Source organism: Pan paniscus, chromosome 9 (assembly GCF_029289425.2).
Source record: "Pan paniscus chromosome 9, NHGRI_mPanPan1-v2.0_pri, whole genome shotgun sequence".
NCBI classification, from domain to species: domain Eukaryota; kingdom Metazoa; phylum Chordata; class Mammalia; order Primates; family Hominidae; genus Pan; species Pan paniscus.
In genome coordinates, this window is record NC_073258.2 from 66,527,825 (window position 1) to 66,540,409 (window position 12,585).

At 53.2% G+C, this 12,585-nt stretch overlaps 1 protein-coding gene across 4 annotated transcripts in view; it reads left to right on the forward strand.

Annotated features, from left to right (window-relative positions):
- Positions 1-12,585, forward strand: part of POLA2 (DNA polymerase alpha 2, accessory subunit) — a 45,851-nt gene that overhangs the window by 32,924 nt on the left and 342 nt on the right. For 2 of the 4 annotated variants that reach the window (XM_003828620.5, XM_055094510.2), the window contains exons 14-18: positions 1,560-1,668; positions 1,953-2,059; positions 2,946-3,005; positions 3,270-3,396; positions 4,524-5,028. In XM_003828620.5, the coding sequence (XP_003828668.2) occupies positions 1,560-1,668; positions 1,953-2,059; positions 2,946-3,005; positions 3,270-3,396; positions 4,524-4,673 (553 nt within the window). In that variant the 3' untranslated portion in view covers positions 4,674-5,028. Of the gene's footprint in view, positions 1-1,559; positions 1,669-1,952; positions 2,060-2,945; positions 3,006-3,269; positions 3,397-4,523; positions 5,029-5,075; positions 6,084-12,585 lie in introns of those variants that run through there. The other 2 variants (XM_055094509.2, XM_034932989.3) reach the window with 2 other exon arrangements.

The following is a 12,585-nucleotide window of genomic DNA, read 5'->3' on the forward strand; positions in this document are numbered from 1 at the left end:
GACCCTGGCACCCAAATGGTGGACTGGATCACCCTAGTGAGCCTCTCAGTGTCAAAGGGACAGTAATGAATATGCAAACACCTTTGGTCTCAGGATTCTGATTTTCTGTTATAGACATCTCAGTTCACACTCTGAGAGGACACCACAAACAGTGATAAGGGTGACAGCTGTCACCAGCACCTTTTCACATGTGAAAGTGTATGTATGCCTGAGAAGTCCACATGTTTTAAGCAAGAGACGGAGATGGAAGTGAGAGCTATTGGTGGATTTTCAACATGCCCGCAAAGTAATACCTTATGCCTATTTGATTTATAAACGGCCCCTCTGCCAAGGTCATCTAAGGGAACCAAGGAAACGGGGCTTTCTTTCTCTTTTGTGTGGCTGGGAAAAATAAATAGTTGGCCCCCAGAGTTACAACTTTCTTCTTCACTTGTATGTTGTAACCCTAGAGATTCTCCTGCTCCATCAAAGGAAACATCTGCTGTCATCTGTGCTTTTACTGTTGCTGTTAAATATTTCTTTCATTTTTGCATGACAGCCTGCTGAGAAATAGAAACTCAGGGCATTATTTCCATGTGTGAGAGGGGAGGGATGCGATGGCTCAGGGAGGGGCCGCTTGGGCTTTTCTGCCTCCCACTGGAAATGTCTGTGTCTCGGTTGTCCAGTAATTATGGCCCAGTGTTCAGTCAGTCAGAGGGTTTCAGCTGGATCTTCTAAATACGAAGCCAGGCCAGGTGTGGTGGCTCACACATGTAATCCCAACACTTTGGGAGGCCAAGGTCGGTGGATCACTTGAGGCCAGGAGTTTGAGACCAGCTTGGCCAACATGGTGAAACCCTATCTGTACTAAAAATACAAAAATTAGCTGGGTGTGGTGGTGTGCACCTGTAGTTGTAGCTACTCGGGAGGCTGAGACACAAGTATCACTTGAACCCAGGAGATGAGGTTGCAGTGAGCCCACATCATGCCACTGCACTCCGGCCTGGGCGACAGAGTGAGGCTCTGTCTCAAAAAAAAAAAAAAAAAAAAAAAAAGCAGTCTCAGGGTCTTTTTAGTATGCCTGCCTTCTCCCTAGGAAAAATGCCCCAGCTCCATGCACCCTACCAAGGTGTGGCAGGGACACTGTTTAATGCCTGCAGGCTACACCTGCTTAGAAGGTGTAATGAGTCCAAGCTGTGGTTTAAACTCTGGCTCTGAGGCTGTGATTCTTTATTCACATCCTTGTCTTTCTAGACTTTCTAGATCTCCGTTTCTTTGCCCCTTTTTCTGCCAAAAAATAGTCTCCATCCTCTCAGTAGAAAGCCACACAGAGCAACAAGAAAGTGTCCCAGGCAATCGAAGCCTGTCCAGATGGATGGGTGTGAAGTAGAACAAACTGTCCTTTACTCCCAGTGTCCCATGGGAAACAGCGTCTCTGTTCATAACAGAGTGCAGTTCTGAGCTGCCTCCCTGGGGGTGGGATCTGCCTCCAGCCTGAGGCATCCCGCCTGTTGCGCAGCTGTTCTAACTCAACTGCACTCACTTTTCTCACTTTTCTGTTTGTTCTTTTGCCATACTAGCTCCGGCTCCCACCTTGTCTTTGTCCCGTCATTGAGAGATGTGCACCATGAGCCTGTGTACCCCCAGCCGCCTTTCAGCTACTCCGATCTGTCTCGAGAGGACAAAAAGGTAGCAGCACCCACTCCTTGACCAGCAGGCAGCCAGAATCCAGCATGCCTCTGCCACTAGCTCTGGCCCCGAAGGGGAGGGTGGAGAGGCCTCTTTAGGGTGTGCGTACAGCCTGAATCTTAAACTCCTTTTTTTAAACAGGCAAATGTGTCCAAAAGCTTGATGTATGTTGGTTTGGTCCCCCTTTCCGTGGTCTCCCCAGCCCTGAGACAACCCCCACTTTCATGGGAAGATGTTTCTAGCTTTGGCATACAAATGTTTGTTTCAATCCGTTCTCATTTTAGCAAGTACAGTTTGTGTCCGAGCCCTGCAGCCTCTCCATAAACGGAGTGATCTTCGGCTTGACGTCCACAGATCTGCTTTTCCACCTGGGGGCCGAGGAGATCAGTAGGTAAGAAGTGTGTTCCAGGCCCCAAGCAGGATGACTGGCTTTCTGGTCCCAGCCCTTTCTGCAGCCAAGAAAATCAAGGGGCTGCTTGACGGTCTTGACCAGAGAGAGCTGAAAGCAGCAAGCTGTGCCAGACCCTCTAGCCATCTGAGTTACTCTGTACCCAAGGCGAGGGGTTGGATGCATTAGTTTCTGTTACCACTTCTCTAAACTGCGTTTGAGACCCCAAAGAACCACGTCCATTCTGTCTTTGCACTTAAAGGCATCAAAATTCATCTACATTTTCTTTTCTGCTCCCCTTTTTTTCATTTCCCAAATTTGTGACCTGAAAACAAATGTGGACATCCTGTTTGTGGAGGATAAACTGGGAATTTTCTCTGAAGGATTTTCTTCACTACCAGTACAACATCCAGCTCTGCAGAGAATCAGGCCCTGACAAATTTGTTGAGTTGAAGTTGGGCAGCTCCATTCTGCCGTCATCCTTGATGGGAAGGGGCGTGTGAAGCGACTCGCGTGTGAAGCGAGACGGGTGCGGCTCCTTGGCTGAGGTTTGAGATTCAGGTCAGCCTGGCTACACACCCGCCTCATGATGGTGCCAACTTTGCATCCTCTTGCACAGTACAGTGCTGGCTAATGGCCTTCCTTGATCTTGATTATGAGGGATTCCTGTGCTTTCCCTTCTCAACCTGGTGTCCTGCGTCCCTCCTCATGTGGGGACAGACTGAGCTCCTTGTGGGTGGGTCTTTAAACTTCCCCAGAGGCATCCTCCTCTTGTTGCTGTGCCTTGGCCATTTACCTTCTCTCTGGTTTATTAAATTCTCCAGTCCTCCCTGAAGAGAAATGGGCTGAAAAACAGGGTTCTGTGTTCATGCTTTCTTTTCTTTCCCAGTTCTTCCGGAACTTCAGACAGATTCAGCCGAATACTCAAGCACATCTTGACCCAGAGGAGGTGAGCTTGCCGCTGGGACCCCCGACTGTGGAGAGAGTGCCTTGGGGTCATGGAGCTATGACAAGCATGACTGTAAGAGCCTTCACCAGGTTACCAGCAGGGAACTTTACCCTGTGATGACAAGCCTGCATTCTGCCCTACACACACAGAGAAAAAGTCAGTCTGTGGACGCCAGCAGCACGAAAGCCAGTACCTAGGGGAACGCTGTCTGAGAAGGGGGCCCCCCGGTCAGCTAGTGCTGACAATTTCTCTCTGTCTCTGTAGCTACTACCCACTCTACCCGCCCCAGGAAGACATGGCCATTGACTATGAGTCGTTCTATGTTTACGCACAGCTGCCTGTCACCCCAGATGTCCTCATCATCCCGTCAGAGCTGAGGTACTTTGTGAAGGTAGGTTTGAACTCTGCTTTTTCCCAGAAACACCAGAACCCAGTCTTTGACTTGCCCTTCTAGACCACCCGGCACTCACCCCTCGTGGGTCTGCTGATGGGGATGGGGCCTCTAGCACCCTGCCCTGTGGCCTTGTTTCTTTGGGGAGGTGGTGGGACCAGAAAACAAACAACTCTGTCAGTAAAATGCTTGAGTAAACAGTGTCCTCTCCTCCCTCCCCAAGAGAACGAGAGCCCAGGTGACTAGGAAGGCCCTCAAATGAGGGCTTTCACCAGGCCACATAGAGGTGACCTGGGGAAGATTTCATATGTACACTTGCCTGTCCTCTGCCTCCCAAATTCTGATATGACCTCCAAGTGGGCTCAGCTGGGAATACCTTGAAGAAGCTATTGGGTCATTTTGATCTCTCCCACCCTTTAGCCCTGCCTGCCTTGGAGTTAGGTCCCTTACAAGGAATCTGCCTAGACCAGTCCTCCTCTTGCCAAACAAGAGTTAGTTCAATCTCAAGAGGTTAAAAAAAAGTTTTTCACATGAGAAAGCAGTAAACAGCTAGATCAGGTTTGTCTCCAAGTTTAGGAGTTGATTGTCATTCTGCCAAGTCACCTCATTCTTCTGTTTGAAAGACTTAAAAGGAATTCAAAGCTTTCTAGTGACAAGTTAACATATGTGACTGAGGCCGGGCGCAGTGGTTGACAATTGTAATCCCAGCACTTTGGGAGGCCGAGGTGGGTGGATCACCTGAGGTCAGGAGTCTGAGACCAGCCTGGCCAACATGGTAAAACCCCATCTCTACTAAAAATACAAAAATTAGCCAGGCATGGTGGTGTGGGTGCCTGTAATCCAAGCTACCTGGGAGCCTGAGGCAGGAGAATCGCTGGAACCTGGGAGGTGGAGGCTGCAGTGAGCTGAGATCTCACCACTGCACTCCAGCCTGGGCAACAGAGTGAGACTCCATCTCAAAAAAAAAAAAAAAAAGTGACTGAAAATGTGTCTGGTGGTTTGGTTGCCTTCGTTTCCATTTTCTAAAACCCTCTTTGGGGTCCAGCCATCTGATGGCACTTCTTTTTCACATTGGTTCCCAGTTAGTTGAGGCTCTCCAAACCTGTCACCTCTCCTCTCCTCCCCAGGATGTCCTCGGCTGTGTCTGTGTGAACCCTGGGCGCCTTACCAAAGGGCAGGTGGGAGGCACCTTCGCCCGACTCTACCTTAGGAGGCCGGCAGCGGACGGGGCAGAGAGGCAGAGCCCATGCGTTGCTGTGCAGGTCGTCAGGATCTGAGGCTTCTGTCCTCTGCTGTTCTCTGCTGTGTGGGCCCTTAAAGTCTTAGCCAAGAGCCAAGACATAGCCCTGTGACAAGGTGAACAGTTGGGTGGGAAAGGAGAGAGGAGCCAGCCAGGGAGGGGCAGCTGCAGTGACCAGGCCCAGCAGGGAGGACTTGTGCAGCCGGGCCTGCCTGTGAGTGGTGCCTCTCCTGGAAGGAAGCTCTTGCTTCTCAGTCCATGCTCCATGTCCAGAAGTAAGCCAGCTGTGGATCCCGCCCACTCAGAAAAGGCGAGAAGGCTTTGTGATTTTCTACATGAATCAAACACAGAAACAACTTTTGGAGAAATTAAATTCTGAGTGTGACTTCTGAGTTTGACCTTTCTTCTATTTTCTTTTATTTATTTATTTTGTTTTTAGACGGAGTCTCGATCTGTCGCCCAGGCTGGAGTGCAGTGGTGAGATCTCGGCTCACTGCAAGCTCTGCCGCCCGGGTTCATGCCATTCTCCTGCCTCAGCCTCCTGAGTAGCTGGGACTACAGGCGCCCACCACCACGCCTGGCTAATTTTTTGTATTTTTAGTGGAGATGGGGTTTCACCATGTTAGCCAGGATGGTCTTGATCTCCTGACCTTGTGATCTGTCCGCCTCAGCCTCCCAAAGTGCTGGGATTACAGGCGTGAGCCACCGCGCCCAGCCCCTTTCTTCTATTTTCTTTATCCTGGTAGTAGACAAAGAATGTTGCCTATTTGACCTATGTCCAGAGAAGGCAGAGTGTCAGTCACACTGGGTTTCTGTCCAGCCCCAGTCCTGTCCAGTGGGTAACTCTCAGCCCCACTCCTCATCCCCCAAAGGCCCCAGCGACCTCTATGCTGCAGAGGTGCACTGGGTGGGCCCTAGAGCTGGGCTGCAGAGCAAGCAACTGGCCGCATGCCTGGGCCTCCCTGCGCAGTTCCTCACATGCATGCTGTGGTCCCAGCCTGACCTCTCCATCTGGAGGGGGCCGCCTTGCTGGGCTGTTCCAAAGCTGGAGTCCTGGTGGCAGCTGCTTTGCCAAGTCGCGCAGTAGCCAGGGCTTGCCTGCAGCCCAGAACACTCAGACAGGGTCAGGCCTTCCAGGGTTCACAGCACGTCCCATGCCCCTATGTCCTGGCATCTGGGGAAAAGCTGTCACGGCCAGACGTGGAGTGGCTTCCTGCCCTAAGCTGGCAGGCTGTCCTGCCTCACATGCCAGAGCCAAGACCGGCAAACCCCAGCTGTCAGGGCAGGGAAGTGGGCAAGGGGGCAGCAAGCTGCTGGTGTCTATGCCTTGACTCCGAGATAAATAGATGACCTAACAGTGGCCAACTCTTGCCTCTCACCTTTCTGACGGTGAAATGGAATCGAGCCCCAGACCTGACCAGGGTACAGTAAAAGGTCTTCCTTTAAACACAAGGAGCAGCTGTTTTATTTCATTAGTTTTATAGGCACCTCCCCTGAGGCCAAGAATTAGAAACTCATCCCTGCGTGGGGAGTGGATTTTTCCGTTCTCCCCCAGCTCCTCCACACATGAAGCAGCCAGCTGTATTCCACGGGGGCACCATGACTTGTCAGCCTCCGGATGTGGAATTTTGGGAGCCCAGGCAATGGTTGCCTGGATACCAGTCGTGTGACTGTTGGAAATGATCTGGGAGGGCCGGGAGGGCTGGAGCAGGCATTTAAGAGTCAGACAAAGAGAAAGCGGGATGCGAACACCAGAGCAGACAGGTCTGGCAGGCGTGCCTCTGCCACCAGACAGTTCCTTTTTGCTCTTGTCAGGAAGGTGCCAAGTGACTGCTGGCTGACCGTCCCTAGACCCCACTTCAGCTGTGTCACCAGTTTCCCCAGGCATCTGTCATCCCAGGCATTCTCAAGCAGGCTCTGGGGGCGTGTCAGTGACGGAGGGTGGAGGGTGCCCAGGAGGTCAGGCCCGTCTGCCTCAGCCCCCTTTGGTGGCCTCTCCCTGATCTGGTCATGGCCCCTGCCCTTGAGACACCAACTAGACGGCCCTGAAGAAATAGTCCCGAGCTCTTGCCAGGATTTGCCTCCCATGCCCATGCCCCCGCCCTGCCTCTGCCCTGGCAGAAGGAGCCGCCCTCCCTTACCCGCCTCGTGGCTTCCCTTTAGGGTTCCAGTCTCTGAGAGGGAGAGGGAGAGCTGCTGAGGGAACAGAAGCCACTCCTAGTTGCTGTTCCTGGGAACCCAAGTGGGTGCCAAGAATGCAGCGAGGGAATTAGGGCCTCGAGGGGCACCCAAGGTTGGGGGCCGGCAGGGCCATGGCGCGGATCCTCCATCCAGCTCTGCCTTCTGCAGCCACTGGGGCTTGGGGTTTCCTTTCCTTTGACCTCGGGGCACCCGGCCCAGCTCAACCTGGCCTTGCTGCTTCACTACTGCTGGGAGTAGCCATCTGCGCTGATTTCTCACTCCACCAACCCCACCCCGACGGAGTCTCACTCTGTCGTCCGGGCTGGAGTGCAGTGGCGCGATCTCGGCTCACTGCAACCTCCACCTCCCGGGTTCAAGCGATTCTCCTGCCTCAACCTCCTGAGTAGCTGAGATTACAGGCGCCTGCCACCACGCCCAGCTAATTTTTGTATTTTCAGTAGAGACGGGGTTTCGCCATCTTGGCCAGACTGGTCTCAAACTCCTGACCTCAAGTGATCCACCCGCCTCAGCATCCTAGAGTGCTGGGATTATAGGCGTGAGCCACCATGCCCATTTTAAAGTGTACGATTCAGTGGTTTTTAGTATGTTCGTGGTGTTGTGCAGGCCTCGCCACCATCTAATTCCAGAGTATTTTCATCACCCCAAAGGAAACCCTGCACCCATTAGCAGTCTAATCCCATCCCTTGGCAATCATTAATCTAATTTCTTTTCTGTAGATTTGTCTATTTTGGGCATTTTGTATAAATGGAATCATACAATACATCCTCTTTTTTTTGAGACAGAGTTTTGCTCTTGTCACCCAGGCTGGAGTGCAGTAGCGCAATCTCGGCTCACTGCAACCTCTGCCTCCCGGGTTCGATGGATTATCCTGCCTCAGCCTCCTGAGTAGCTGGGATTACAGGTGCCTGCCACCATACCTGGCTGATTTTTATATTTTTAGTAAAGACAGGGTTTTGCCATATTGGCCAGGCTGGTCTCAAACTCCTGACCTCAAGGTTCAGCCTCCTGAGTAGCTGAGATTACAGGTGTGTCTCAAACTCCTGACCTCAGGTGATCCACTCGCCTCGGCCTCCCAAAGTGTTGGGATTACAGGCATGAGACACCGTGCCTGGCCCATGCTCTTTTCTGTCAGGTTTTGTTTGTTTGTTTGTTTGTTTGTTTCTGAGACAGAGTCTCACTCTGTCACTCAGGCTGGAGTGCAGTGGCACGATCTCTGCTCACTGTAACCTCCACCTTCCGGGTTCAAACGATTCTCCTGCCTCAGCCTCCTGTGTAGCTGGGATTACAGGCACCCGCCACCGTGCCAACTGATTTTTGTATTTTTAGTAGAGACAGGGTTTCACCATGTTGCCCAGGCTGGTCTCGAACCACTGACCTCAAGTGATCCACCCACCTCGGCTTCCCAGAGTGTTGGGATTACAGGCGTAAGCCACTGCGCCCGGCCTGTCAGGTTTGTTTCACTTAGCATGATGTTTTCAAGGTTTGTCCCTGCAGCAGCATGTATCAGTCCGCCATTCTTTTTTATGGCTAAGATCCCACTGTATGGCTATACGGTATTTTATCAGTGCATCCACTGTCGGGTTTTTCCCCTTGTGGACTATTATGAATAGTGGACGCTTGTGTGCAAGCTTTGTGTGAACACCTGCTTTCAGTTCTCTTGGGTATGTTCCTAGGAATGGGGAGGGGCTTTAGATTTACGAAGGAAGACAAGGCAAAGAGAGGGAGGGAGGAGGGACAGAGGGCGAGAGAGGGGTAAAAGAAAAGAGGGAAAGGGAAGGGAGGCAGTGATGGGCCCGGAATGGTGCTTCAGAGCCAGATTGTGAAGTCTTGCTAAGGCATTTGGACTTGATTCTTTCTGCCCCAGAGAATCTTGGAAGGGTTTGCCTCCCACCCCCTGTGCCTCACCCTGACCACCCAACAAGGACCAACTTAAGAGGAGTCCCAGGTGCAGCCCCAGTACCTGGTAGCACGTAGCAAAGGGGTGGTTTGAGGGGAGAGGGGCTCAGGGGAGGGGCCTGGGTCTGTTGGGGCAGGTCGGGAGGAAGAGGGGCACCAAGTGGGCCATTGGAATACTGGAAGCAGCACTCCAATGAGACATGGGCATTGGAGGGGTAGATGTGGGAGTCACTGCAGTCAAAAGCCACAGAACTGGGTGCTGCGAGGGTGGCCGAGAGATGGATGGGCAACATCCGCACCATGGAGAGGACTCTGGCCAGCACTTGCACTTAGCATCACTGATCAACAAGGCAAAGGGTGGGACTGGCCTGGGGGCAGGGGAGGGAAGAGGGATGGCAGCAGAGAGGTGCTGGGATTTCTGGCTAAAGAGACCAGAAGACACCCATGGTTGTTCATGGCAAGACTCCCAGCTGCATTCAGGCATTTGGGACCTTCTGTCACTGTCCTTGGTCATTCTGGGTCTTCAGTCCCCAAGCGACCATGCCTACTGCTGCTTTCTTGGGTCAGCCCTGGAAATGCCCAGGGGCCTAGGGGCTGGCCTGCCCTCAGACCCAGCTGGACTGCCGCCGGCTCTGAATTCCTCCATCCTGCCCCGCCTCTTCCCGGGCCTCTAGGCTCCTCCCCACCCAGAGCCTGCCTGACAGCTGAGGCCCTGCAGCTGCCCAGGCCAAGGGGCCCCTGGGAGGTCTCAGGGACAGCTGCTGCCCATAACCCTGCTGACCCTGGCCCCTGCACACTGCTCCCTGAGATTCCAGGCTTCTGCCCAGCAGCCAGCAGGACCCTACCAAGCCCCATCTTCTCTGCTCACTCCCATCGCTCCCAGATCTTCCCAGGGGCTGAAGCATTTTGGGCTGAGCATTTTCGTGCTGAGTCAGCAGGCCCCACCCAAAGAGTGAGAAAAGCTGCTGGGTAGAGGCACCCCTAGCCCCGCTCCTGCTTCAGAGGAAGTGCCTTTCAGGGGTGGATGAGGGGTACACCTGCCTCCGTCAGGCAGGCTTGGCCCTGTTCAACAGGGTGGGGACCCTGCCCTCCCACCACCTGCCTCCCACCACAGAACAGGGCACAAGGGTGACACAAGGGGAAAAGGGAGAAGGCACCATCACTCCTGATTCCCAGCGAATAGGGGGAAAAGGCATACTCACTCCTGATTCCTGGCAGCTTCTTCCCTTGAAGGTCCACTTTCCTCCTGAGGACTTGAGGCCCCTTCAAATTGCCCCTTAGAATGTTTCTAGTAATAGTAGTTGCCTCTGGGGACGGGTGTCCAAGGGCTAGGGGTCAGGAGTAGGAGGGCTCGGAGAACGATTTGTCATGTCCACACTCATCCTGTTTGAATTTTTTTTTTTATTTTTTTGGAGACAGAGTCTCACTCTGTCGCCCAGTCTAAGTGCTGTGGTGCCATCACAGCTCGCTGCAGCCTCAACCTCCCAGGCTCAAGTGATCCTCTCGCATCCGCCTCCTGAGTAGCTGGGACCACAGGTGTGTGCCACCACACCCAGCTAATTTTTGAGTTTTTGATAGAGACAGTTTCGCCATGTTGCCCAGGCCAGTTCAAGCAATCCTCCTGCCTGAGCCTCCCAAATTGTTGGGACTACAGGCATGAACCACCACACCCAGCTGTGTTTGAAATTTTTTACCATGTGTCTGGATTACTTTAAAAGAAGGTGGGGGCCAGGCGCGGTGGCTGACGCCTGTAATCCCAGCACTTTGGGAGGCCGAGGCGGGTGGATCATGAGGTCAGGAGATCAAGACCATCCTGGCTAACACGGTGAAACCCCGTCTCTACTAAAAACACAAAAAATTGGCCGGGCATGGTGGCAGGCACCTGTAGTCCCAGATACTCAGGAGGCTGAGTCAGGAGAATGGCGTGAACCCGGGAGGCGGAGCTTGCAGTAAGCGGAGATCGCACCACTGCACTCCAGCCTGGGCAACGGAGCGAGACTCTCTTCCAAAAAAAAAAAAAAAAAAAACGAAGAAGGTGGGGATGGGCACAGTGGCTCATGCTTATAATCCCAGCAATTTGGGAGGCTGAGGCAGGAAGATCACTTGAGCCCAGGCAGTGGAGATTGCAGTGAGCTGACATTGTGCCACTGCGCTCCAGCCTGGGCGATAGAGCAAGACTCAGTCTCAAAAAAAAAGAGGGGGTAGGGTGGTGGGAATAGACATATACAAATGTTTATATGTCGATCCAGCTTTCTGTAAGCACTCCACACCCCACAGCTGTTGTAGCATCCACCTCCTTGGGAGGCAGGCTCTCAGAATCCCTGCTCCCTGAGGGCAGGGAGTGTCATGTTCACTGTTGTCTCACTGGTCCCTAGACAGTGCTTGGCACATAGTAGGCCCACAAAGAAACTCCTGCAGAAGCAGTGCCCTCCTATGACATGCCTCCTCTCCACCTTCCAGAAGCAGGCAGCTTGGAAAGAAAAGAGGTGGGAGGCCCTTAGCAGGGACAGCACAACACCTGCTAAGGGCCCTGCAGGTTGGGGGTCTCTTCTCGGCAGCGGGATGCAGAAATGAATGAGCGGACAGAATCTCTGCTGCCACCCAGAGCTGCCACTCCAGCACAGAAACCTGTTAACAGTGGACACTGCAGAGCATCAGATGGAGTCAAGTGTGTCAGATGGAGAAAACCAGAGCAGGCCAAGGGCAGAGGTGCCTGGAGTTGTGGTGGGTGCTGCACAGAGAAGGGGTCACCAGCTCCCAACTTTTATTTCCTAAACATGTGTCTCCCATACACCCTCTTCTTGCTATCCCCAGCATCCTACCATCCACCCATCCGTCCACCATCCATTTACCTAACCATCCATTCTTCCATCCATCCGTCCATCCATTCATCTACCCACCCACCCATCTATCTATCCATCCACGTAACCATCCATCCTTTCTTCCATCCATCCATCCTTCCATCCACCCACCCACCCACTCATCCATCCATCCATCGACTTAACCATCCATCCATTCATCCATCCACTCATCGACCCACCCGTCCACCCACCCATGAACTTAACCATCCATCCTTTCATCCATCCATCAACCCACCCATCAACCCACCCATCCACCCAACCATCCACCCACCCACCCATCCATCCACTCATCCATATTCACTGGGTGCCTACCACATGGCACACACTCTGGGGGACTGGCTATGATCCAATGGAAAATGGACATGAACCACATGACAACGGCACGGAGAGGTCCATGGTCCAGAGTTTCCCACGGTATCACAAGGTGACCCAACATCAATGGGGGTCCAGAAAGCTTCCCTGAGGGGAGACATCACAGCTGAGAGCCACAGGAGGCATGGGGGTGGCCAGGTGAGGTGGAGGGAGCAAATCGCAGGGCTCATGGAGAGCATGTGCAGGGACCTAGCCCTGGAGGCTGGGCACCGCCGACAGCTGACAGGCACATGTTCAGGGCAGCAGGCATGGAGCACTGGCTGGAGGCTGAAGAGGCTAGCAGGGGCCCTGCTGCAGGTTTGTGGCCATGGCAGCACACGAACAGGGCACGTGGCAGTCAGAGTGGTGTTTTTGTCTATCACCATGTGGTGTGGAGAATAGGCAGGCAGCACATCATCCTGGCCCCCAAAACCCTTGCGGGCTCCATTCTCCCCCCACCCCAACCCTGTCACCCAAGTTATAAGCCTGGACTGGGCCTGACTCCCCTTTCTTCCTCCATGGCCCTCCATGGGGGCTAACCTATCACCTAATCTCAGCCTTTCAACTTCATCATCTCCATCTCCAGCTCTCACACCACTCTTCAGGACCAAATTTTCTCTCCCTTCTACGCTAACTGTC